The following is a 27,440-nucleotide window of genomic DNA, read 5'->3' as shown; positions in this document are numbered from 1 at the left end:
GACAATAATAGTAGTACCTTAACAGGTTGTTAAAATGATTAAATGAATTAATACATGTCACCCACTTAGCTTAGGGCCTGGCACAAAGAAAGTATTCCATAAGCATGAGCTATTTTGATTCTTGGAGGTGGCAAATAACTTTTTCAATCCTTCCTTCAAGACTCTGGTGCGGATTCACGGCATATATTCTTAGTTCTCTAATGACAGCTCTCGTGATCTATCTCCAGGTGATTTTCTCAAAAACTATTTGGCTGACAGTAATGTAGTTAACTAGATAATTTATTTGAAAAGAAATATCTTTGGTAGCTGTTCAGAATTGGTAATTTGGATACATCACAGGATAAGTTTACAAACTCGTAAGCATCTTAAACAGTTTGGCCTATATTCAGAATATTTCTTCTTTTTTTTTTACTTGGAATTCATTTTTGGATAATTCTTCTTTTCATACTCCATGATTAAAAGTTAGGGTAATATAACAATATGAAAGTTCAACTAGTTGGAACGTACTTTGTACAATGTACAAAGTGGATCAGTCTGAATTTCAAAAATGCACCTATGATGTGCAAACCAGCATGCCAAGTGTGCAGACTGCAATTAGAATGAGGATTGGTGGGACTGGGTTAAATCCAGGGCTGGCTCCCAGGTGTGAAAGCTGCTTAACTTCTGCTATAAAAGTTGCTTTGAAAGAGCTTTGTTTATAGATTCAATGCTACCCATTGCAGCAGAGTTTTCTGCATTTGGAGTGAAAAACACAACAAAACAATAACAACTGTACTCTTTCTGAAAAGTACTGAAGGAAGTTGGGATTTATTTTTTTTTTTTAAGAATCGGGTGCACTGAGGCCAGCCAAAGAGTTACAGCAACTTTCTGTGGCTTGTTTGATTTCTGTGTCTTTTCTTCCTGGAGAGCTGACATGAAGACGGTTTGCAAAGCAGCACCTACATGTGGGTGAGTGGATCACAGCCTGGTCCTGTGAAGGCAGGCAGATCTTCACTCAGAGCACATGACAGAACCCGCTAACTGTGGGAGGAAAGGCCTGGCTGGAAGAACAGTGACATTTATTTAAAAAATAATAATTTTGGAGCTGAAGGTGACCCTATACCTCATGAAATCCAAAGCCATATGAGAAAAATTAAGGCTCAGAGAAATCAAGCAACTTGCCCAAAGTCACTCAGCTAGTCAGTGGAAGAGCTAATCATATTGCCGTGAGCCATGGAGAGAGAGGGAGGGAAAGAAATTGTAAGAATAGTTTGACTTGATTTGGTGTTTTTCCATGAGATCCTAAGGAAAAACGAAATAAAACTGTAATTTCTTTCCACTTGGATCACTGACTATTTCTTAGATTGTCCCAACTTTGAGCTGAAACTGATAAATACAAATTTGCTAGTTCACAATTCTTTTAAAACATTAAATTGAGAAGGCCAGTTTAATCAAACTTACTTCATTTGAAATGAAAAGGCAATAAAGGAAAGAAAGACTCTTGTTAATTGTTTTAGCATTCATCATCTTTCCAATTATCTTTAATATCATATGAGATGCTTAAAACTCTGAGTTCGGCAATTTTCTACATCTGCCGATTGGCCAATCGGCTGGCCTCTGAGAAGCAGAAGGGTCAGCTTATGGGCCTTGGTGGGCACACAGGTGCACAGCCACTTCTCTTCACATCCTGAGGGCATGAGTAGCACATGTTTCTACCCACCCACCCCACTTGGAACTCCATCGTCCAGGGGTGAAGACCTTCCTCTGGGAACGTGAGCGGGATGGAAAGGGGCGCAGGAAGGAGAGGCCTAGAAGATGGACCAGAAGGAGGCAGGGTCTAGGAAGCTGTTGGCGCCAAGAAGGACTCTGGAACATTGTTGACTGTCAGACCCTCTAAAACTAAGAGTGAGGGGTGGGTTTGTCTTAAAGGAGGCAGAACCTGGGATTGGACAGAGGGTAGGGAAGCGGGAGAGGTGGTGATAGATGGTAATAGTGACCCACCCCCATCCCCATCCCCAAAGAGTATTGACTCCATCTGCCTCTTGTGAATGTACAGCCTTGGGGAGCATTAGCCCTTCCAGGAAGAGGACAAAGTGCTAGATGTTCTTGAGGTCATACAAGAAGGAGTACTAGGGGCTGGATCTTGAGAGAGTGAGTTTCAATATTCAACAACTGTAGTCATAATAAATGAGGGATAACTCTGCATGAAATTCCATTCCTTCCTGCCTGGTCCTTGAAACAGACTGACCTCTGGTTGTCTCATCTCAGCCCCTTAGACTTATACCCCTGAGTTTTATCTGTGGTCCAAGGTCGTTTCCTGGGCATTCCATCTTTGAACAGCACAGCCAGAAGATTGCAGGGGGTTAACGGCTTTGAGTCCACGGCCGCTGACCATGTGAACAGCCTTCCCCCTGCTCCCCTGGGTTTAGGACGGAAGTCCCTTCCCCTCGTCTCCGTGACTCCTGGCTCACCTTATAGCCCACCTTATATTTTTATAGAGTGTACTGTATGTGGTTGTTTCACTCATGAACACTGGATGGAGCTCCTCAAGGGCGGAGACCTACTTAATTTCCTTCTGAATCCTTAACATCTGGTATTTGGAAGTATTAGTGTATAATAGTGTTTGTTGAATGAATTAAATGATAATTATCTGTTAAATAAGCATTTAACATTTTTTCCAACCAATTCCATTTATCAAGTCCTTGCTCTTTGCCTTGCACCCTGTTGGGCAAAACAAAAGTAAAATACATCAGACAAGGCTTCTCCCATGGGGGTTGCATACTGGTGGAGGGAGGTCAAGAGGTGGACACAGATCTTCCACCCAGAATCATCAGATCTGGCTACATGCTCTCCAGCAGTAGGACACAGGATAACACTTTCATTTAGAAGGAGAGGAGCCTTTTCCTGAAATACCTTTCATGACCCTAATAAGCACCGCCATCCCTTTCTTTTAAAATTGTTCCCATTTCCAGTGTGACCGTCGTATGATGAGGTGACCAAGCTGAGTTCTATCAGGAGGTGGATGAAGGGTCACTTTACTCCTGCCCATCGTGAGCCCCATATCCCTGTTCACGGTTTAGGCTGCAGCCGGACATTGCACAGGCATCTTCATTAAACTGTCCACCGTGATTCACGGATGCCATCCCCCAGAGGTTACACATAATTCCAAACCCATCGGCACAGGGGACAGGAGGCTTACATTGCTCCTTCCAGGGTATGTTACCTTGTGTTGGCCCTCCTGGAATTTCAGGTGGGAACCCGAGGTGCAATTCCGCTGCCCAGCTGTGCCCTTCCCGAGGGTTCCTCGGGCCCTCCCTCTCCTGAATCGCTAAGAAGCCCACTCTTCCCTCTGTCGGGGTCAATAGCATGTCCACTCTGGGCAAAATTGCTGCCCCTGGCAAGGTGAGGCTCTCTGGGAGAGGAAATACACATGCGGGGACCTAAGGTGGCAGACCAGGAAGCAGGCCTGTAAGCAGTCGGCGCTGGATGGTCTGCGGTGGTAAAGGGAAAGGGTGAGAGCGCCGGGTGAAATCCAGACTTCACCCCTCTCGGCTCTGGGTCACACTGAGCACAGCACACCTTCGCATGCATCCTTGAGCTCTCCCTCTGAACCCTCGTGCTGCCTTATTTCTGCTTTGGGGACACGGGACCCAGCTGAGCCGTGGAAAAGAGGATGCCGTGGGTCACCAAGACCCAGCTGGACAAATTAATTTACCACATCCTGTACCATCAGGACCTCAGTGTCAAAGAGATGGTGGAGACCCAGGAGAGAGAACCAGGAAATCATTCTCGTGGCTTCCTTTAGAAAGAGGGGGGCAGGGGCCACGTACAACCAAGAGTTTGTCTGAGTGGAGCCTGCGGAGGGAAGTGAGGCTGGGGGGCTTGGGTGAGGCTCCTGAGACCCCCGCTGGGAAATTTGTCGGGCCACGTGTTGCCAGCCATGCCGCACTGGCCTCTGGGTAGTCAGCTGATGCCGACCGAACCCTCCCTGCCCCGCCTCAGCCTCTGCTGCCCCCAGCCCCACCCCTGCTCGCCAACCCTGCAGCTCAGGTAGCCCCCATTTCTTACCAGCGGTCATTACTAATCTCATCAGCAGGGGCCAACTGGGCACTCCCTCTGGGCCTAGCACTGTGGGAAGCACTTTAAATTGCCTCGTTACATTACCGTTTAATTGGTAACTACTAAGTTTACCCTCATTCTACTGACGAGGAAGCTCAGAGAGGTAAAGCCATTTTCTCAAGGTCACACAGCCAGCGACTGCCCAAGCCAGAGCTTGACGTGAGGGGCGGCAGTGGTGACCATAAACTGGTGGACGTGTCCAGGGACAGCCTCCACCAGCCCCCTCCATCAGGGAGGGGCTTAGAAATACTTTTGGTTTTCTGGAACCTCTGTAACTTCTAGGGTTCACTGGTGTTTGCACTGAGGAGGCAAGGTTTCTGCTTTTGTTTTTAAAATGCCCCAAAGTGACAGAAATAGCAGAGTCATCTTAGGACACTGGGCACCCCTCTTCTTCCGACTGCTTCAAGGTGCTTAGGTTGATGGCAACATATTGCCTCCAAGAAATTCCAGCTGTGTGACTAGTAATGAACACAATAAGGGCAGCTAACAGTCATTAGGCACCTGTTATGCTCGGAAATTTTGTCATCTCCACTTTAGAGGACGAAAGAGAGGCACAGAGAGGTTGTGCCTTGCCCAAGGTCACACAGCTGCTTGGTGCATGCCCCAGACCCGACGGGTCTGTGCTCCACGGTCTGGCGTGTCCCATTCAGTTAGTCAGACCGTCAGCCACCCTCTGTGAGCCAAGCAAAGGGAAGACGGGAAGCCTGGGGCAGTGGTCTGGCTGTGAGGAGCAGGGCCCCGGACCAGGGAACATGGTCCCAGGGTGATGGGATATGTGGGGAAGACGACGAATGGACAAGGGTGATAGAAACAGGGCAAGGAATTCGGAGCAGAGAGCCGACGGAGGAAAGGGTTACCGAGAACAAGGTCTTGTCAGCTTCGCACTTTCGTAGCAGTTTGGTGAGGGGCAGCCTCATGAGGTTATTTGCTGGGGTGCCCGTGGGGATTTATGGTGGGAGGCCTTCAGATCAAGGGAGGAATAATTCTGAGCGGCAGCTGGCTTCAAGGGCACTGAGTGAGTGAGTGTGTGAGTGTGTGTGTGTGTGTGTGCAGGGCGGCGGGGTGTGTAAAGAAGAGGTGAGCAGTGCAGGATGCCAAATAATCCTTATTTTGCCATTTGGGGCTGTCACCGCAGGCTTAGGGGGTGGCTATTTGCGTCTGTTTCTGTCGTTCCACATACACGCAGGGCTGCTGTGCTGTAATTCCAAGGGCTTAAATGGTGCTTCAACGTGCCTTTCAGTTTACAGGGGTGAGGCGTTGTCTTGGCTATAGCCGCTAGCTTGTCATCGCTCAGCTCTTTCCCTTCAGATGAACTGCAGTGTGTTTTATTCACAGTAGTGCTTTGCTACTAGTTCAGCGCTTTCCTTCTCTCCCCATTCTCGAATGAATGTTCACCGGCACCGCTGAGTTAGTACTCTGCCCCTACAAGTGTGCGCCATTCCTGTAACACGGGGCAGTTAAGACACTTCTAACTTTTAATTTCTCTTTAAATGAGCTTATAACTTCCTACCATCCCCATCTGGATGCTTTTACAACTGACAGTGTTTTAGCTTTACTGCTTCTGAAGAACCACTCTAGGAGACACATTTTTAGTTCCACTGAGCCAAATTCCACTGAGCTCAACGCCTGGCAATTTCCCTCCCATACAGACCTTTGTAAATATCCTTTACATTTGGATTCTCGGGACTTTTTTCCCCCTCTTTTGGACAAGAATAAAACAAGAATATTGTTTTGGACTGAGTGGGTCCCAATGGAAAAAAGAAATTTCTTTGGAATCCTAAACTCCCTGCAGCCAGCTTGTGGTATAGCTGTTCAGGGCAGTGAAAAAACTGTGTGGTTGGTATTTGGTAATAATTTCAGTTTTATTTCCACTTCTATCTCTGAACGAAAGATGAGGTCACAGATCGGGGGAACCACATCTTTACCTTCAAAGAGCAATCCTATATTGCAAAGGCCAAAAAAAAAAAGGGTTGTGGTTTAGGGTCAGATGCTCTTGGGTTTTATTCTTAGCTTACCAGATGTATGACCTTGAGAAAATTATTTTAACCTCTCTGTGCCTCAGTTTCCTCATCTGTAAATGGAATATTAATAAGCACCCACCTGATAAAACTTAAAAAGCTTAGATAAGATCATGCTCACGCAGAGACTGGTACACAGTAAGTGCTCAGTAAACGTTGGCTATCTTACTCTTAGAGTAGAGAATGCTTGGCTCCGGTGTCTCTGCCATTCACCATAATAGTCATACACTAAGGTGGAGAGGAACTAGTATAGGCTCTGGCCACTAAAACTATGGCCTTTTCCAGTGGTTGCTGTCGTAATGGGATGATCGATCTCCATTATACGAAGCCCGAACTGCCTGTTCAGTAACATTTCTCATTTATTAGCTAAAAACAATCTCTGACAATCAGATTTTTCTGCCTATGGTATCGAATACTCCTTAAAATAGAACAGAAAGAAACATTAGACCGACTCTGTCTCCTGGTAAATATAAGTCACTTCGACTTGATATCAGCAAATGCCCTTGTAAATCAAACTCACCACACTGAATCCTTGGTGAGTTTGGAGTTCACATTCCCATCTTCTTCCAGGAAGATGTCCAACTGCAAATTGGCATTGTTATCATGGGCTGAGAAATAGTTGGTAACGACTCTCGCCGGTATCCCGAGGCATCGCAAAACTGCAGGAGAGAAAGATGGACCACAACTAAGCACATCACCGAGATCTGATAAATACAGAGTGAACAATCCCCTCTCAGAAGGGACCTTCTTCTTTACCAACATGGACATGTTGTTCTCAAACGTCCCGCACTGAGGAAGGGGGCCTGTTGTCAAGGATCAGGGCTGCAGAGAGAAGCCTCACTGCCTGATCGTACAAACTGCAGTTGGCACCAACCGAAGCCAGTGGGAATGGGATCCCAGGAACAGGCTTCCCGTTGTTTAGCTGCTAATCATACGATCATCAAAGGAGGATTATTTTAGTCCAGCTCATGGACTAAAATTTCTGAAAATAAAATTTAAAAACCTCAGCTAATAGGAAGTTAGGAATTTACCAAGCAGACCCTCAGTGCGGTTTGCTTTCCCGGCTGGAACGTGCTCTTGTGACACTTGGTGGAGGGTGACAGCACAGATTCATTTTAATCATTAGATAATAAATTACCTGGTTGCAACTCTTGCCGTATATGCACCTATTGATTAAACTTAATCCAAATGCCCTCCCTGGCTGCCAGGACGCCAGACCTCAGGGCTCATTGAAAATAATTCAGCTGACACTTTTAAGATTAATGAGTTGCCTTCCCTTTTTTTTTTTCCTCTCAGAATTGTTTAGCATTTTTAACCAAAGACCATCCACCTCCTTCAACAGAACAACCTTGGAAGTCCAAACTTGAATCTGGTAGAGACTCAAGGGTCCTCATTAAATGACTGAATCTTGTTTTAAATTAATTTTTATTGGAGTGTAGTTGGTTTACAATGAGGTGTTAGTTTCTGCTGTGTAGCAAAGCGAATCAGTTATACAGATACATGTATCCACTCTTTTCTAGATTCTTCTCCCACACAGGTCATTACAGAGTATTGAGCAGAGTTCCCTGTGCTCTACAGCAGGTCCGTATTAGATATCTATTGTATATACAGTGGCGCGTATATGTCAATGACTTAATCTTAACACCCCAAACGTCACCGATGGCAGCCACCACCCGCCTCTCACTTCCATCTTCCTCTATGATTTACAGCCCCTACACTTGCTACAGTTTTACCAAAGAAATGGTTGGCACTCTAGCTCTATTTCTAGCTTAACACTAATTCACGTGATTACAGAATCTGCCGAACTCATAATTTTAAGATTGGTGAAGTTTGACATGGGGACACCAGTGCCTCCTTCCCTCCAAATTTCCTTTTCGGGTTTATCCTCACGGTGACATCACACGTTGGGCCTCTGCCTTTTCTTATCACCAAAGCCGGTGTTCAGGAAGAGATTCGAGGACCCTTTTATACAAAAGGCATACATGAATGGAAGGTGTTTACTATTTTATCTGGTTCTAAACCTAAAGGAATTACACTGGGAGAGTGAAACTGCAGACATCAGGAGGACGTGGGGAGTCCTTTCTCTTTTCCTGGGATCATTTCGTAAGAGAGGCTGCCTCTACTGAGCACCTGTACTTAGACTTGGCTTGGGAGCCATGAGGGAGGGGGGCCTACCTCCAACTGGTAGGCCTTCGTGAAGTTCAGGCTTCCATGTGGAACTTGAAAGACCAGCCCTTCTAGGACACTGACACATTGGCTACAATGCTGTTCATTGCTCCCAGGAAATATATATTCCTTTAGCCCTTCGGTATACGCAAATGGCTAAGAAAATAATCTTATCCGGTTTGATGCCATGGAGAAACAAAACACACAACCCAAGCTCATGATTTCTTTCCACTTGGGTCTCTGACTAATTCTTAGACGGTCAGAACTTTGAGCTGAAACTGACAGGCTTCATAATCATTTATAAAAAAATGGTCTCCTCCTGGCTTCCAGCCTCCAGATCCTCCTTGATTTTTCTGATTAAAAAACATGCTAACTGGGTAAAACAGTCTTTATTAATGAGGCAGCAGGAAGGACACTTTGACTTGCGCTTAATGTTCTGGTTTTTTTTTACAGGGCTGTAGAAATGGCGTGTCAATGAAAATCATTACCAATGATGAAGACATACTGAAATAAATGTTTTTTAAAAATACCCACTGAATTAACAATAACATTGTCTGGGCCGGGACAGACAAATGCCATATTGAAAAATGATGCATGAGGCTGAAGAGAACAATTCCGTTCCCATATGTTTTCCTCTATGGATTGGATATTGGGTGGATTAAAAGCAAAAGGGGAAGCTGGGGAGTGCAGATCGTTCATTAAGTTCCGGTGTCTGATTGCTCAGGGGCATTGAGACTCACATACAAGAATGAAGATGAACCCACCTGCCACAGTCCCTTCCATAGCTGGAGTAAAAACTAAGTGGGTATGTTTAGAAAATTCTCAGTGATAAACAGTAAGCAAATAAGCATATTTACAAAACTTCTCAATAACAAGCGGTACATAGCTTATTATTTATTATTTTAAATTTTGCTAATTGAGCCTTTCAAAATGTGGGGATTACTAAGAAATAAAACGGCATAGCCTTTCCCTCACATCCTTACGTGGCCCCGGAGACGCTCCATTTCTCTGGGTATTGAACGATGGATTATGTAGGAAATAGTCCATCATTCTTTCTATAAAGCTTCGGCAGTCAAAGAGAAACTAGGATCATATTTGGCCAAGTACAACTTAATTATGTATTGGCTGCGTCCCAGAATAGCCACCCACAAATTCTATAGGTGCAACAGAGCTTGCTAGGTTGCTTTGCCAGGTTATAGATAAGATGTGTTAAGGTGAAATTTCCTTTGCATTAAAAATATATTACTCAACTGGATACTTACATGTGTTAAAGACACCAGCAAAAACCCAGCACTGACCATAGCGGACTGGATTCTCAGAACTCCTGTATTCCAACAGGATGTCAACACTTCCAGTCCAGGCTGATGGGGGGATGCCATAAGCATAGACATTGTCCCAGCATCCAGCGATGACGCCTTCATCATCCTTGGCGTTAATCTAAATGAGACCATGAGAGGTGAGAAGGGGTCAAGGTCGTTTAGAAGAGTCCTCTCCAGACTCTAACACTGGGCAAGTTAACGTTTCCAGTGCCTTCTGTATTCCTGCATGATGAAAACAGTTCCACTTCTGTTCAGTTCACTGTTGTTTGTCAGGGAAAGTGATGTGATGATGAGAGTGTGAGGGGAAACCAAATAACCGAGACTCCCTGTTATATAGTATATGATTGTCGTTAGGTGGTGTTGAAAAGCAGGCAGGAAGAGTTGTCATGTTTTCTCACGTGCTTGGGAGAAGATACACACAGGACCCTTGGTCTGGTTGGAATAGAGCTGGAGAATGTGTAAGGAAGAGAGGAAGAAGACCTGCAAAAGAAGACAGCTCAAGTAGGGATCTTGTCTCGAAAGAAGGAGAGTTAAAAGCTGACAAATGACAGAAGATGTTAGAGTGGGGGCCCAGAGTCTCATGGTCTAACGAGTTTTGACTTTGAGGATGAGTGGCAGACTCTAATAAATTGAAAAAGTAAGCAGATGCTGTCATAGGAACCATTAAGAATTAATAAGAAATTAGATTCCCATGGGTGCCTTGCAGAGTCTGTTTTTTAAGAAGTTGCATTACAGAAGTATTTTCTTTATGACTGCTTAAGGTGATTAAAGTTGCATAATTTTGTTATAATACATAAAGGGCCTGGGGTATTATAATACATAAAGGGCCTGGGGTATTATAGTTTAAATATAAGGGAGACTTAAGCAAAGAATGGCAATCAAATATTTGGGAAAACCTGGCTACACGTTCAGACCACAGTCATTTGGTAGCAGCAGACCTGAAGTGCAGGAATCTTTCGTGTTTAGACAGTAAAACGGGGCAGGAATAAACAGTTTCAAGGCATCCTGTCAGTTTCTTGGGGGTCACTGCTGAGTCTTATTTCTCTTGCTGTAACTTTCATTATGTTTAATTACAGTCAGAATTTCTAGGTGGGGAGCATTGGGAGTTCTTCCAAAAACTGACGGTACTTTAACAATGTCTATACGTTGACATGACAATGGTTTATAGACTTGCTCTTCAACATGTGGTCTGTGGACCAGCGGCAGTGGAATGCCCGGGAACTGGCTGGAAATGCAGAATCTCAGGCGCCTCCCCAGACCCACTAAATCAGAGCCTGCCTTTGAACAAAATCCCCAGGTGATTTTTGTGCACATTAGTTTGAGAAGCATAGGTTCAGACTACACTGAAAAGACATTAGTAAGCAAGGTAGAACATATGATTGAAGCAGGTGTGTTTGGATTATGACAACCATAGAAGAGATATTAAAATATGGTGATTTTTCTATGTGTTCATGGCCTTGCTAATTAACAGCCCACCCCCAGCACTTACCCAGACCCCTCTCTTAGGCTTGCTGAGTTTAGTTTTTATAAAAGTCTATCCTCCCCAGTGGGTTGTGAGTACATTGAGAACAGAGATGAAAATCGATGCCTTTCTGACTTCTAACAAGTATTGGCAAAGAGCAGGTGCTCAATAGCTGTTGAATAATCCGTTGTGTATTCAACAAGCATATAGGCATTGCACATCTGAGTAAGAGTAAGATCTTCTGTGTGAAAAGAGATGGTCTAAAACTCATCAAGCAGAAGTAAATGTTACCAATATTAATACAGAAAGATGTACAGGGAGAGTTGGGTCCCAACAGAAGGAGTAATCAGTTTTATTAGATTGGAGGGTGTGGTGACGGCTATGGGCTGGATAGGGAAAATGACATGAAAGCTAGGTCTGGAGGGGCTGAGGTCCAGAAAAGGTTATCTACATGGTAGAGAGAATTTGAATAATTGCTTTGTGTCATGAAGAAATATGGCAACTTCAGGGACCTACTGCAAGTATCATGTAAGTAGGCAATATTGGACGAAGTAAAAACTACTAGAAAACGCTTAAGATGTGCAAGCAACTTCTATTTTTCCCCTTTGGCTCTGTCCAGTTAGGTTAAAGGGAAGGTAACTACCCAGTTAATTTGTTTAATGTAGAAAAAAATGAATCCGTTAGAGATTACTGAAGGACCCCATTCAACTAATTGCAAACTCCTTCCTTTGAGGTTAACTTTGACTTTATCCTGGAACTCCATGAAATGACTGGAGTGCAGCAGGGTTTAGACAACAATTTTGGTTCTATTCATGATCAATAATTCTCCTTGCAGTTGAATTGATTATTTACATCTACATCTATTATAGTGAAGCCTGAAGAGTGCCTTGGTAGGCTATGATGTGGTTTGGTGTTTGTGAGTAGGTAGGTTCAGCTTTAACTCACATTACCAGATTCTTATCCTTATCATTGAGAAATAGGGTAGAGCAATGAATCTCAGAGGTAGAAGTTCCTAAATTATGGTTCTGATGACTGATTTTCAAACAGACAGCCATTAATTAAAAGTGTTATTTATAGCATACAGCTGAACCCAATCAGCCTAAGGGAAGAGTAAGGAAAAAAAGAGCTCTCTCCTCTACAGACCTTTTAATTCTTAATGCTGAGCTGTTCCCCTGTTGCTAGATAAATCACAACTCTCATTTATTAGCATTTAGCCAGATTAGCTACCTTTTTCTAATTAGAATATTGATTTCTGGGGAGCCCAGATTCGGAAAGAGATACGTCTTTAGTGACAGATGTAAACGGTTAAAGTAATAGCCCCCTCCCTAGACAACAAGATATGTTTGGGGGACACTTCAAGGGCATGCTGGTCCCTTGTCAGGCCACAGCTGACTGTGAGCACCCTATCATGAACTCTGAGTTGAACCAGTGACAGAATGAAATGTCTCCGTCTTGCATCACTGGTGGTCAACAAGAAAATATGAACCCAGGACTTTGGACAGGGAGCATTATTCAACTTCATCAAGGTTTCACTAAACTGTCCTCTCATAATACCTACAATATTGGACAAAATTTAAAACCAGCCCCTTTGAAAGTCACTGTCAGCCACCACAGTGGCATAACGTAATTCAATAAACTTCAAAACCTGACCTAAGAAAAGGGGAGGATTTTGGAGTGCGGCAGAGGGGCACTTGGCTCAGCCCTAACCCTGACCACCAGGGCTTCAGAAGCCCTACTGTCAAGTCACCAAAATCCTGACGTTGCTCATTTGTATTTCCAAACCTGGAAAGAAACAAACTGGATTAAAATGCTGATCTTTTCCTTGTTCTGACCAGAATCTTGGAAATGACTGCTGTGGAGAAGTGGGTGAAAAAGGGTCTGCATCCCTTAAAAGGTAGAGATTCTGGGACTAGAGTGGAGAAATGATACAAAGCCTGTTGAGTTATCTCCATGTGGGAAGGAGATCTACCTCCAATTAGGTAGAGTAGATTCTAGAATGAGAAATTTAACAGAATCCTAAAAGAAAGAGCAGAGCCCAAGGATTTTAACAGAGTTTGTCATCTCGTCAGCTAAACTCCCTCCTCTGCTTCAGTCTGTCTCAGGGTACAAAAGAGTAGAATGAAATACATTGGCCTCAAACTGTAGTTCAGAGGTTAAATCACACTCATCTTGGATTGGAGAGTCAAGATTTTATCTATAGTATATTACAGCAAATAGGACACTTGGAGAAGAGTTATGCAAGTATGAGCATGAATAAAAAGAAAAGCAAAGAGGAAAGAGAGAGAATGGAAAAACTATACATAGAAGAAAACAAAATTAAGGAACATAAAGGAGTTTCTCACAACCTCCTAGGAGATCACAGGCCTAAAGGAACACACTGGGCACCAACTCACATCATCATGCAACTAAAGATAAATTATAAACTCTAAGAAACAGAAGAGATAATGTTCAAAATAAAATTAATGACATAGGGGAAAAACTTGAGGTGAAGAAAATGCTAATGAAAAAGATAAAGAAATGAAGTTATTAGAGAGAAGCTAATAGTTATGGAAGACAAGGATGATACAACATAAGGATAATTAGTATCCTTGAAATAGAGAACCCAACAAATAAAACAGAAGATATATTCATGACATAACATAAGAAAATTTTACCTAATTGAGGAAAAATTTAATCTATACATTGGAAGAGCAATCTGAGCTCCAGGGTAATGCAGAACACTCGTTACCTAGGAACTTTAATTAATTAATCTAGTTGAACTTAAGCTTAAAGAAATAATTGTTCAGTCCTACAGACAGAAAATGCAAATTAACAATAAGGGGGAAATGGGGCTGTCTTTAGACTTCTCCAGAACAACCAGTTGATATCATCCACATTTGCATCGTCCTGAGAGGAGGGTGGACCCAAGAATATTATGCACAGCTAAGCTGTTCTGTGAGCGTAAGGACAACCAGCACACATTTTCAAACATGAAGGATCTCAGAGAACACAGGACCCATCACAACCCAACCACTTGAAAAGCGATATCAAGATAATTAAGGGATGAATCCAGCACAGATCCCAGTAACAGAGACTCTGTGGTAAAGATCCAGGGGTGAGAAAAATCCACATACGTGCAAAAATCTTTGGGAATCATAGTAACAGGATGAATATGAATTTTAAAACTTGATAATGTAAAAACAATGATAATCCTAAGAAAAAATTAGACCTGAGGGAGGAAAGGGGAAAGGAAGAATGGAAGTGCTGTTTTAATGTGTTCATCTCTCTTAGTTAACCAACACTACCTAAAACATAATTGAAAACATATAATTACTTTACTTTGTACAAGAGTGTTCCTAACAGCTTTATTCATAAGAGGCCCAAACTGGAAACATCTCAGATGTCCATCAGCAGGTGAACAGGTAGACAAACTGGGATATAGAATACGATAAAATACTGCTTTTGCCAGTGCAAAGGAACACATTGAAGACACGTGCAAGAATTGATTGAGTAGAAGAAGTCAGCCCCAAATAGTACATACCGTACGAATCCAGTTATGTGAGATTTAAGAAAAGGCAAATCAGGCTTCCCTGGTGGCACAGTGGTTAAGAATCCACCTGCCAATGCAGGGGACGCGGGTTCGTGCCCCGGTCCGGGAAGATCCCACATGTCGCGGAGCAACTAAGCCCGTGCGCCACAACTACCGAGCCCGTGTGCCACAACTACTGAAGCCCGCGTGCCTAGAGCCCACGCTCCACAACAAGAGAAGCCACTGCAATGAGACGGCCGCGCACCACAATGAAGAGTAGTCCCCGCTTGCTGCAACTAGAGAAAGCCCACGCACAGCAACGAAGACCCACGCAGCCAAAAAAAAAAGTCAAATTTATTGTAAGGAATCAGAATAGTGGTTGCTTGCTTCTGGGGATGTGGAATGATTACAAGAGAGCACGAGGGAAATTTCTGGGCTGATGGTAATGTTTATATTTTGGTTACATTGGGGTAGTGATTACCCCAATCAAAACTCATTGAATGTTACATTTAATACCCATACATTTCACTGTACGTAAATTTTACTTCACAAAAAACATAAAAACCACAGGAACTAACCCTAACCTATACTGCGAAGCGTATAACCACTGTCTGCAAATGTGCTCTGCTGTATAGACTTGACACAGGCTCTGACAGGAGTTGGTAATTACCTTCATTTCTTATGAAAATCTTTATAACTAGAGATTATTAACCTTGTCTCCCTTGGTAACTGAGGATTCTTATTTGGCCCAAACATATTTTACTAATTGACAGTTGTGAAAGAAATAACAAAAGGTGGACCGAGAGAGAGAGAGAGAGAGAGAGAGAGAGAGAGAGAGAGAGAGAGAGAGAGAGATACTGAGATCTTAAGCTTTCCAAGCGCTGTCTGCTGTTTTTCATTGCTATTCCGCTGCTGTGTGGGGCAGGGCTGGTGTATAGAATGGACCTCCAAAAATATCTGAATGAATGACTGGATGGATGAATAGATGAATGGAAAAGGGAAAGAGCAGAACAAGGAGAGGAAAGGAAAAGGGTGCCAAGGGAGAGGAGAGGGGAAGGAGAGAGGGCAAGAAGGGAGGCAAAGTGCCCTGAGATCGCATATCCTAAAGGGCGGTGCTGGCTTTGCTGCACTTCTATTTATTCATCCTGGGGATGTCTGACCCAGGACACCAGAGCAGCCCTGACTGCACAGCTTGGAAGGAGTGCTGAGAAGCAGCCCCGTGTTTCAGAAATAGCCAATGTGATTACAAAATAGATGTAGCCCTGAAACCTCATTCCGGGAAGCAATTCAGGGAAAGCAGACATTTAGATTGACTGTGATTATCACATTCGAGAGATGCCTTGTAATAAATGTCTGTTTTTCTCCCAATATATGGGGAGCACAGGCATAAGAAATGTAACCTTAATAATTGAGAAGCCCAGCTGTTTGCCCACAAATGGAAACTTCATTACATTGCTAGTTTTTAACCACAAGAGAAGAAAATGATGTCTGAACAGTTCATTTGTCTCCTGAACCCCTCCACCCCAACTTAAAAGAGAAGGATTGAATGAGACAGAGCTTGTAAAAGGCATTACTTTTGTACCCTAGGAGGTCATGTGATATGGAGAGAGGACAGGCAGAGGACAAATACAGGGGACATGTAACATCGTGTGTGGAACAGTGGGGTCAGGCAACCTGAGATCCATTTCCAGTTTGACCGGTGACCTTGGATAAGTCATTTAACTTCCTGATACTTCTGTCTCTTCACCTGCACATTGGTTATTTATGAAACGGATACGGTTTCTCAAAATTGGCTATGAAAACAATTTCCGTTAGGTAAATTCTATTTTCCTACGGGCTTCCAATATAGTTGTCGATTGTTAAAAATTCTTCGATAAACAGAAATGAAAATCCCTGGTGAACGAGGTGACCTTATGGCATTATGTTTAGTTTGAAAGGTACTAGAGATCGTCCTGACTCTGTACCTCCCATTCATCAGTGGATTCCCTTAGCCATTCCTAAACCTTAGGAAGGTCTCCCGTGCTTGTGGGTACCTTGACTCCAACTTTAAGATTAAAAAAAACTTATTAGAATTAGTATTAACGTTTTTCGTTAATCCTAACCGGTAGATTCTCCAAAGTTGCCACCCGTGGGAGCTCTTGATTGAGACTGGAAAGGTTATCAAGAGCAACAGAGACCTCTAGCTTTTTCTCCTCTACCAGAGTGAGGAATGTCATTCTTGACATTCCTGGGCATGAATCATGGAGAGAGAAAATAACAATTTAAGATAAGAAAGCAGATAGGGTCAGAGCTCCAGGATCTCTGGATGGGGGCTGAAATCCACGAAGGAACGTACATCTGGCAAATGGTCGCCAGCCTGGAAATTTTAACTCTTAGGCATCTGCAAAATGATGTAGGCGTGTGAGTCATTTTGCCCCTTTTCCAAAACACCAATGGAAGTCATATCTTCACCTTCAGAGGGGGCATGGAGTCACACTGAGTGCTCGTACCACTCCCATTAGAAGTTCTGTTTGGCCGTTAGATAAATCTCTGACGCAAGAATGGGGAAACAAAATTATTCTTACATAAATATGCTTTTTTGATAGAGGAAATTTTTCCAAAAACAAGATCCATAAGGGGAAACGCGAAGAAGCTCCTCGGTGGGGAAACGGTTGGGGACGATGGCTCTCAAGCACCTGAGTCCTCAGGTTTCTCCAGGACAATTCACTCCAAGAAGGGGGGTTTTAGCTGCTTATAAAACAAGGGAGCAGTTATATAGTGCTTTAACATTTGTATTTATTTTTTTTAAATAAAAGTTTTAGGGAGCTATGCTTTGGCTGGTCTGTAAGATCAGGGACTAGACTTCATGTATTCATTTCTGATTCTAAAGTTCATTTGGGGTAGCTGGGTGGAATTTCTAACCCAAGTGAATGTGTAAGTGTAGTCTGAATGGTTGAAATAGTTCGTTGCCGAATGTGAAGCTTTCTACGAGATGACCAAGTAAACAACTGGGGAAAAATAAAAACGCCGTTCTGTAGTAGCTTCCTGTGAAGCTGCTTAGCAAAATATCAAAGGAGTGATGTCATGACTGTCTTTTTCATGCATGGAAGAAAAGAAAAAAAAAAACAGTCTAAATACTGGGACAAGAAGAAGGGGAAGAAAGATGGACAAAGCGAAAAGTAGCTTTATTTTCAGTGTATCTGTGAGATCATGTATGCTTGGGGATCAGAAGCTCTGAAGTCCACTCTGCCTGCAAGGTCTACAGTCATTCGTCTTGTGTTGGGCCCTAGGGAACTCCAGGACCTATACTTCCACTTGTGGTCAGTTTGATTTACTAGCTGGAGTGCAAGATTTCCTTTTTATAACACTAAAGAGTACACCGAACATGACTGGTTAAAAAAAAGTTCAATCTTGAGTTAGTTCCCAAAAGGCACAGTTAGAATAGGGTATTAATGGGGATTAATGATGGCATCGTGTTTCGATGTTAGCAAAAGACCAGGGTTAAAAATAAATGTGTAGACCTCAAGGGAAGCAGGAAAGCCCAGGCTGGCGGCGGTGTAAAGACCGGTATTTAAAAATATGTAACTGGTATATGGATATTTTTTCTTCTCTCCCTCCTTCCAAAATTTCCCCCAAAATGTCACTTTTTAAAAAAATTGCAGTTGAAACAAATAAGTCCCCAGAGGGGCAAGCTTCCCCTGACTACATGTTCCTGCAGTGCTTTTGGTGATGGCTGTTTGGGTATAATTTCCACCAAGGAAAAAGGGTTTCCGTGAATGGTAGCATTGGCTTATTATTGCTTTGGACCCTTGTCAGTTATTCTTCTACCTTTTCATCCAATATCCCAACATTTGTTAGGTCACTGCTTTGTCCTGGGAAACCTCTGAGGAAAGCTTGAGAGGTTTGCTTTCTCCTACAACCCTATGCTTATTACATCAGAGACTTTGCCATACTGTGTTGAAAGGTTCTACTTACAAGTCTGTCTTCTCTGTTAGACTATAAGCTCTCTGAAGGCAGAAACTATGTTTGTTTTTACAACTGTACCTAGACTGGAGATTCTCAATAAATACTTGTTGAATGAATGAGTTACTACTGAGTGTTTTACTACCATGAGCATCATTACAGCAATTATTACCATCACTGTCACCAATACCACCATCAAACCATATTTGGTACGTAGTCTTCTTTGGGAGCTCTTTCCCCAGGGACCCAATGCCCCTGGCTATTTAGAATTCTCTGATTTATGCCTTTCTTCACTTATTCCCCTATTTCAAAATTCACCTGTTCTGGAACCCATTCTCTTGGGTCCTTCTTTTCTAGGAACTAGCTACCAGTGACCAGTGACCTTGGATAAGTCATTTAACTTCCTGATCCTTCTGTCTCTTCATCCGTACATTGGTTATTTATGAAATGGATATAGTTTCTCAAAATGGGCTATGAAAACAACTTCCATTAGGTAAATTCTATCTTCCTACTGGCTTCCAATTTATCTGTCAATTGTTAAAAATTCTTCAATAAACAGAGATGAAAATCCCTGGTGAATGACGGATTAACATGAGGTACGAATTGTGTCATTGGTGCTTGTGTGTTGGTGGTGGCCGTCTAAGGTCTAATATGACCTGAGAGCAAGGACAATATCTAGTTCCAGCTCAACCACTTATTTGTGTGTGACCTTGAGTGACATCGTTTCCAAGGGCCTCCACCCCTTTACCTAGAAGACCCCTGGAGAGCCTTCCACATCTCATGTACTGGTTCTGTGTGCATTTCGACACAGATCTCCTATTAGTAAGTCTCAACCCAAAGGAGGGAACCTGCACCGAGGTGGGACGCTAGGGCTTCCACAGTGAATAAACAAGCAGTATCCACAGGGCCAGCGGCCACGGCAGGGCCACTATGGGAGAACTTCTCTGCCCAGAGTTGCTGCCACACCCAATCAGTCACGAGGCAGAAGCAGGTAGGGACCAGTTACCACCCAGCAGTAAAGGCAGGCTATTGTCACCGTCTCTCCTTTCCCCAGGACCCTGCTGTTCCTGTCACGTGGCATAGCACACCTGTCTTGGGAGTGTGACCGGGGCTCAGAGTCCATGTCTGGTTACTTCACTGTAATTCAGGGTCCGTGATGGAATGCTTTACTAGTGCTCTGTGAGCAAAGTAAGCTTTCAGATGGCACAAAGCATCCTTCTAAAGTTTTCCTGGCACATGTCCTAGCAATTGTCCTGGTGAGGACTGTCACATAAGGTACGAGGTAGAAAGCAAACAGTAATCCAGTAGTTTAAAGGAGGAAGTATAACTGTCGATACTATGTATAAAATAGATAACTCCCGAGAACCTACTGTATAGCACAGGGGACTCTACTCGATGCTCTGTGGTGACCTAAACGGGAAGGAAATCCAAAAAAGAGGGGACATATGTATACGTATAACTGATTCACTTTGCAGTACAGCAGAAACTAACACAACGTTGTTGTTTTTATTGAAGTATCAGGAAGTTAAACGATTTATTCAAGGTCACAAGGTCACTGGTCACAAAGCAACTATACGCCAATAAAAATCAAATAAATAAATAAAATTTTAAAAATAAAAAAAAGGAGGACGTATAGCTTTGGGCAAGGTTTTTCTTTTTTCTAATCACAAAAAATTTTTTTCTCTCTTAAATCAATCTGCAGTGTAGCTTCGGTAAAATGTACCACTCACTATTTAGAAAAACCTAACTAAAAGTTCGCTTATGTGAGGTTATAGCATCTCAGGACCAATCCCCAGGCAATGAGCTTTATAGGAGTTTTAGACTTTCCTGTAAAACTCTTAACAGGAGTTTTAGACTTTCTTTCCCCTGGGAAAACCCAATAGCCCAAGGCTGTCCAGATTGTCATAAACTTTCCTGATTTTCACATCAAAGTGAAGTAACAGCAACTCAAAAGAACTAAATATTGAATTTATAAAGGGAAAAAATAGAAGAAAGAAGAACATTGTTTTGAAGGAGAAAAGGGAATTCTTGATGCCACCGGGAATAACAAGTGTGATTTGAGTACAGAGACAAAATTTCATTTTAAAGATAAAGGAGGCCCCGAGAGGCTGAGTGATTGGCCCTGCGTCACACAGGAAATGCGCGGAACAGTCAGAACCCAGAGGTCTGATGTGGCCTGGACCCGGGCCTTCCCGCAGGATGCTGCCTCCACTTTCTCTTCAGCAGAAGAAGGAAAGCCAGCAGGCTTTGAATAAGGTAAGAAAAGAGATCCTCCACAAAGGCAAGAAGAGAGGGTTACGTTCATCGCACAGGCAGGGAAGCTGCGCCTCGGAGGGGTTTGGTGCTGTGGCCCTCACTGGGGGGGATTTTGACCCAGAGGGACATTTGGAAATATCTAAAGACATTCTTGCTTGTCACAACTCCTGGCATTTCTTGGGCAGAAGCCGTGGATACTGCTAAATATCCTGTCGTGTGTAGGATACCCCCATAGCAAAGAACGGCCCAAGGTTGTAAACACTAGACGACAAAGATTTTTATCTGGGGACGGTAAAGCCAGATTCAGATCATCATCGTCATCACCCTCATCAGAAAGTTAGATAAGTCAGATGATAACCTGAGTTATTATCTGTGCTTCGTACAGCACCAAGCACCCATCTACTTTCTGCAAATTCCTGGCCAGTCTTCAGTGCCAGACTTTGCCGTGACCACAGGAAGCAAATGTGTCTTTGGGGCCCCAGTCACCTGCTCTTGCCTCCTGTCCCCTCTCCACCCGCTGCAGGTGCCCAGCCAGGACCAGGCTTCTCATCCCACTCCTTCGTGGCAGTAACTGAGCCCGGAAATCTCTGCCTTCCATCACTGTCACCTTGGCATGAACTGCAGTCAGTGTGCGACCCCTCCCAGAGAATTTGCATGTCGCGGTGTATCCTGTTCCAGTATTTGTATCCTATGAAAGGAATTTCCTGCCTCAGTGACCAGGCTGGGGAGATGATGGAGAGCTTTTAAAATGACCATGCAGCTCCCTCTGTGCCCCCTAGAAAACACCCACAGGCCTATCTGCTCGGACCCAGGGCTCTGGCTAGACTCAAGCAACTTCAGAACATTTTCTTTCTGGGCTCCCTAAATACATCTTCTCATATTTTAAAGCAAATCTTTATTGAGAAATTTGAGGGGTTTCTGTTTTGTTTTTTTCTTTCAGTCTTTGCTTAACTTCCCTCAGCAATTTCATGATAGAGTTCCAGGATTTGTGAACAGGAGAGGAACTCCCTGAGTGACCAGAAAACAATTGACTTTTTGGGAAAGTTACATATTTTTTATTGATTTTTGGAGGCTCAATATTTTATTTTCTAAAATCATTATAACTGAATAGATTTTGGAAAGATTCACAGAGCTCTTCTAAGGATTAAAAGACATAAGAGATATAAAAAGATTTTGAAAACTCTCAGATGTATATTTTGTGTATGTAAACGATGGTGCTGGTGGAAATAGAGATATTGCCCAGGGTGGGCCTCTCCCCTAACACCCAAGGCCCCTCCCTCAAAACATAAAACCAAACCGAACCCCCGAAACTGATTCTGTCCAGTTCTAAATCTTGTGAGTTATAGATTTTCAAAATCAGAACTTCATAGGATTTTATGATTAATACGATCTCAAGGCAATTTCCATTAGGATTCTCTGCTTAATTCAAGGCTTAACAGCTTCCATCTGGCCAGACGCCACCATAGTGTTGGGTTAGCTGCTTCCTGTTTGCGTCCCTCTTGCTTTGGCTCGTGTTAGGTAGTGATTTCTAGACTCGTAAATATACCCACAGCATGTGAGTAAGCTCGGGTTGACGAGCACGTCATTTCAGAGTGCCTAAGAAGGAATTAATTTCTATCTAACCACTGCGACAACTGCTTCCCATCTCACTGCAAACCTGTCATGATGACTTTACAGGAGAAAAGGGAGAATTTTGTCCATGAAACAGGAACAACAGTGACTGACTGCAGGTCTACTGCATGTTGTAATAAATAGCTATTATAAAGAAATTCCCAAATTCTTCAGAATCCATTGTCTTTTCACTTGCATAGTTTACGTTGCATACATCAACTAACAACAGAAAACAAAACTGCCTTTAGATATTAGTTTTTACCTTCTCTTTTTAAGCTCCACTCTTCTTAAATTTACACATAGCCTAGTTACTAATAAAACCATCTTTGTTCTTAAGAGCTAAACATAAATTACATTTCATATCATTCTCAGTCTAATATCTTTATATAAACAATATTTGATTTTGATTTTATTTAACTTAAACCAAACCCAAAGACAGCATTCTTTCAGATGGATTGTTTTCTTAAATAAAACTTAAGGAAACTGGTAACAGAAAGGAGTATTTGTTGCTCAGTCTTTGATGGTGTGAAATAGCACCTAGCTTGATGTTTTTTTCGGGAATAATCTGCTCCTAAATCAGATTTGATTCGCTTTCACGCACCAAGGGCAGGATCTGTGTGTGTGGCATGTTGGTACGGTCCAGGGCTGCACAGGACCCGGTCCGCACGTCAGTACAGTCCAGGACCTGGGCAACACAATTAATTCACCCCCCAGACCTGACCCCTAACCTTCCCACTCATGAGAATTGTATCTCCTCTCTCAGGAAGCCGTTCCGTTGCAGGGTCTGTGCATTCCCCGAGATGTTTCAGGATGTCCTGCAGAGACCAGCAAGGAAGGTAGAAAATGTCTAGCTTTGGAGTCAGCAGACCTGGGTTCTAGCTGAGGCTTTGTCACTGACAAACTGTCATCACACTGTTTCCTAACTTGTAAAATGGCGTGGGTAATGTCACCCCCTCCCCACTTATCTCATGTGAGTACTGTGAAGAATCAATGTCCATTTCATAAACATTTCATAAAGCCCTGTGGTGAGGTATCATTGAAATAGAAGCTAGGATTAGTCATTTATTTCTTTACTCTTACTATGGGTGTGAAAATGTAGAAAATTTCCATCTTGCAGGGTTTTTTTTTTTGATGCTCTTTGATGTTTTTTTGTTTGTTTGTTTGTTTGTTTTGCGGTACGCGGGCCTCTCACTGCTGTGGCCTCTCCCGTTGTGGAGCACAGGCTCTGGACACGCAGGCTCAGCGGCCATGGCTCACGGGCCCAGCCGCCCCGCGGCATGTGGGATCTTCCCGGACCGGGGCACGAACCCGTGTCCCCTGCATCGGCAGGCGGACTCTCAACCACTGCGCCACCAGGGAAGCCCTCTTTGATGTTTGTTTGTTGATTGATTGATTATAGTTGCTGACACTTTGTCATGGTCACTCTCAGCCCCTAGGCAAAGATTCTTAAGAATAAGTGATCTATATTGTCCACGTCATCTATCAGCATTTGTCTGAAGCCAAAGCAACACACAGTACTGATGTAAGAATTTTGTTTTACGGCACATGACAAGTTCAGGGAATTACAGACTCTTCCAAATAAAAGTTTATTATGTGCAAGTCATCATTTCAACAGCACTTAATGAGCTGACATCTATACTGAGGCAAATGACATGTGTAATCGATTTTAGTAATCAGTGGTTGTTCTTACCATGGCAGATCCAACACGACTGACTTTGATGGGATTCCCTCTGCCAGAAAGGTCCATATTCGCTCTGTCCATCACATACAGGCAAGCGTCGAGGATGCCATCCTCAAACTATTTGGAGAAAAAAAATTAGAAACTATTTAATGTCCCCTCTGAAAACAAGATATTCTCTGTTGAAAAATAAAATGAAACCACAACCTCATGTTTAGAAATGTGTATTTCCTAGATGGTAATCACTCATAATCTTTAGCATGAAATATCAAGGTGGAAGGAAGGAGACACCCTCTTTTATTTTTTAGTAATTAAGAACTTAAATACTAGCTAGAAATATAAACAGAACTACTAGCGAGCTGATGTACTCAAAGGTCAAGAACTGACCTGAAGTTCTTCAGAAGATTGTAGGGTTAATTTAGAGGATCTCCAACATATTGGCTCCAGCGCAAAGGCAAGGGAATGAACCATTTACCAAAGTCAGGCCAAAGTCTCAAGCCCTCAAAAGTAACATGAGTCCTTGTGCATATCGACAGTAAATGGCTCTCAGGTACTTCTCAGGAAGGCATTTCAGGTCTGCACTGGAAACAGTAGGAGACCTCACATAGTGAGTGTCTGTCTAAGGTTTCCTCTCGTCTGAGATAAGGTGGACTCCAGGGTCAAAGAGAGGGCAGGAAGGCTTAGAGAAAGGAGATCATATTATCAAGGGAACCATCAGGTAGTCAGTTCAATTTCCTTAGAAAGAACTCCTAGCCACATACAATGCCCAAATTTTCCAAACAAGGAACAAAGACAATATAGTAAAAAAAAAAAAGGCAAAATTGGAAAATTACACTTATACTGTACCTCATTGTACAGAATATTTCCCTGAATACAGAAGCCTTGTATATTATCCACCCAAGGGCTTAGGACAGAAATCACACTTTTAATGGCTAATTTCCATGTAATTCCTCATTAAAATCCAGTTAGAATAGCAACTCTGCGTGTATCCTAAACTGATGTGATAGATGCAGAAATGGGTAATTGCACTAGCTCTCCAGGTGAATAAGAACTCATTACTCTGGTTCTTATTAGGCAGCATCTTTCAGCTGCGTCTGTGGGGCATGACAGCCATGAGCTGGAAAGGTAAAGACATAGAGAACTACACTACAAACTACTGGCTTGGCTGTAGTTTTAATGGACTCCAAATGACAGTAGAGACAGGCAGTGGCTGTGCTCAAGGGCATCTATCCAAACGCAGGCTGTCTGGGGAGTCCACGATCATGCTTGGAACACTTTCGCAGTCCTTGCTACCCACCTAGATGACTTTTTCCCTTGTTAGCTCTCTCTCTATTGCCACACTGGGGGCATAAATAGAATCACGCCTAAAGGTTAGGAATTAGGGACCCAAGGCGAGAGCACCAGACAATAAGCAATGGTCATGGGTTGTATGTCACTCAGGAAGCAGAGGACTTGGAACCAGGGAGCCAGGCAGGGACCCCAAAACAGGGGAAGAGCGTGTAGATCATTAGCCTGGCAGGACGTCAGAAATGCAGGCGGGCAAACCTGAACACTGAGAAGGAGCAAAAGGCATAAAGCTGGGTGGACAAGACAAGAGCCAATGATGACAGCCCACTGGTCAGGCTCGAGCAGGGCTGAGCACGGCAGGGAGAGCCCATGTGGAAGTTCAAACAAGGATCTCACGCCAAGAAAGTATCCTGTGACCTGGTGAGGCCAGGTTCTGGGAAATCTGCCCCTGGATACCCAGGACGATGGTGCACAATCGCAACCATTTCAGCCAAAACTCTGAGAAATGACACATTCGCCTGCCCTCACGTTGCTAATGGAAAGTCGTTTCTGAATCACAGGACATGAGTCTGTTTATGGAAATACGGTAAAAATATTCATTTGCTCCATTATTAAAGATGCCAAGCTGAAATAGCTTGAACCACTGAATATCTCAGATGAAATACCATTTGCTACCTTATATCCGGACAGTACTTTGAGGCTGCAGCTGATAAAATGTCTCAAGGCGAAAGCCCAGTGGGCCCTCCTTTGACTAAATGGTAGCCTTCTTTTCTAATTAGCATATCTAATCCTAACCCTTAAAAAAAGGGATTTCTTTGAGTTGGGCACTTGCCTTCCTGCACCCTTTGCATTATTATCAAAACACTTTTCCTTATAAGAAAAGAAAAACATGGGTTCATTCCAGGTTGGAGAGCAGAGTCTAGGCTCGTGAGATTTCACTGTACTGAGTTTGCAAAGCATTGCTCACTGGAATGTCATATATCCACACAATCTCCCATCTCTGTAACATTGTAATAACCGAAAATATGTGATTTCAGCTGATGAATTATGCAGGTGCCTTTCTAAGTCTCTACTCCCAGGCCCATCCTCGAGTCTCAGATCCTGAAAAGCAGGAAATTGTGCTTGTCTAATATCGACAGAGAGCACCCTGCAGTGATACATGGGGCTAAAAATATTAAGTAAAAATGTCCTTGACAATGACAAATTTTAAGTGGCTCACCTGACCATAGCTCCAGCTTCTACTCTTGATGTCACTGAAGTCTCCATAAAAAATAACCCCGATGTCATTCAGGACATACTCTTCTCTTTCTTTTTCATTATCCAGGTATACAGCATCCTCTGCATTGAAATGTAAACATAATGACTATTACCAAACCAGAAGGTTTCATATACTTGCAAGTTTGTTTCGGTCCTAAGTTGCTAAGTGGGAAAAAAACTAAATGGGAAAAAAGTCTTTTGTTTCACTAAAGGTAGCTCATTTCACAACGTGTAATTTTAGCAACGGTGAACATAATTAGTGGCCTAGATCAGTCTGTAAATGATGACATTTGTCAGCAAAATGCTTCCATAAGTTCCAAGTAGCACAATTAAATTGACAAGTCCCAGTAAACATTCTAGGATTCTGTTGCATCAGTGGTTTCAGAATCAGAATTTTATAATGCAGATAAAAGTCTGTAACACAGATCAAAAAATAATTTCCGAAGTATTAATGTTAATAGAATTCCAAATGATTTTAAAACAAGTCTGGGGCATATTAGGAGGCTGGAGTACCATCTGTCATGCCTGGTTAGTGGCCCATAGGGACAGGAGGAGAGAGGCTGGGCTTTGTCTCCTTTCAAGGAAAAATCCTGGTGCATGTGTTGGTAAGCGTGTGTCCAATCGGCCTCCCTGGTCATCTTCCTCCATTGCAAGGACTTTTCTTCCCTGTGGCTATAATCTCAGGAAAACCTCGCTGCCCATCTGCCTGCTCAGTAATCAGCTGGTACTTATTCCCAGGCCAGGTGTGAAGGCAGCAAAAGCATCTTTAACACAGGCAGGACCATACAGGCTCTAAGTTATACCCAGGTCAATTTGCAGGCTTGGAAATGTTCGATTT

At 43.1% G+C, this 27,440-nt stretch overlaps 1 protein-coding gene across 1 annotated transcript in view; it reads right to left on the bottom strand.

Annotated features, from left to right (window-relative positions):
• F13A1 (coagulation factor XIII A chain) overlaps window positions 1-27,440 on the bottom strand; it is a gene marked incomplete at both ends in the record, with an annotated part of 135,969 nt that overhangs the window by 50,941 nt on the left and 57,588 nt on the right. The window contains 4 exons of the mRNA XM_082847566.1: window positions 6,637-6,775; window positions 9,545-9,719; window positions 24,071-24,178; window positions 26,565-26,683. Of these exons, the coding sequence (XP_082703692.1) occupies window positions 6,637-6,775; window positions 9,545-9,719; window positions 24,071-24,178; window positions 26,565-26,683 (541 nt within the window). The remainder of the gene's footprint in view (window positions 1-6,636; window positions 6,776-9,544; window positions 9,720-24,070; window positions 24,179-26,564; window positions 26,684-27,440) is intronic.

This window comes from Leucopleurus acutus, assembly GCF_964270905.1.
Source record: "Leucopleurus acutus genome assembly, chromosome: 10".
NCBI classification, from domain to species: domain Eukaryota; kingdom Metazoa; phylum Chordata; class Mammalia; order Artiodactyla; family Delphinidae; genus Leucopleurus; species Leucopleurus acutus.
The sequence above is the reverse complement of the archived record's forward strand: the minus strand, read 5'-3'. Positions and strand labels throughout refer to the sequence as shown.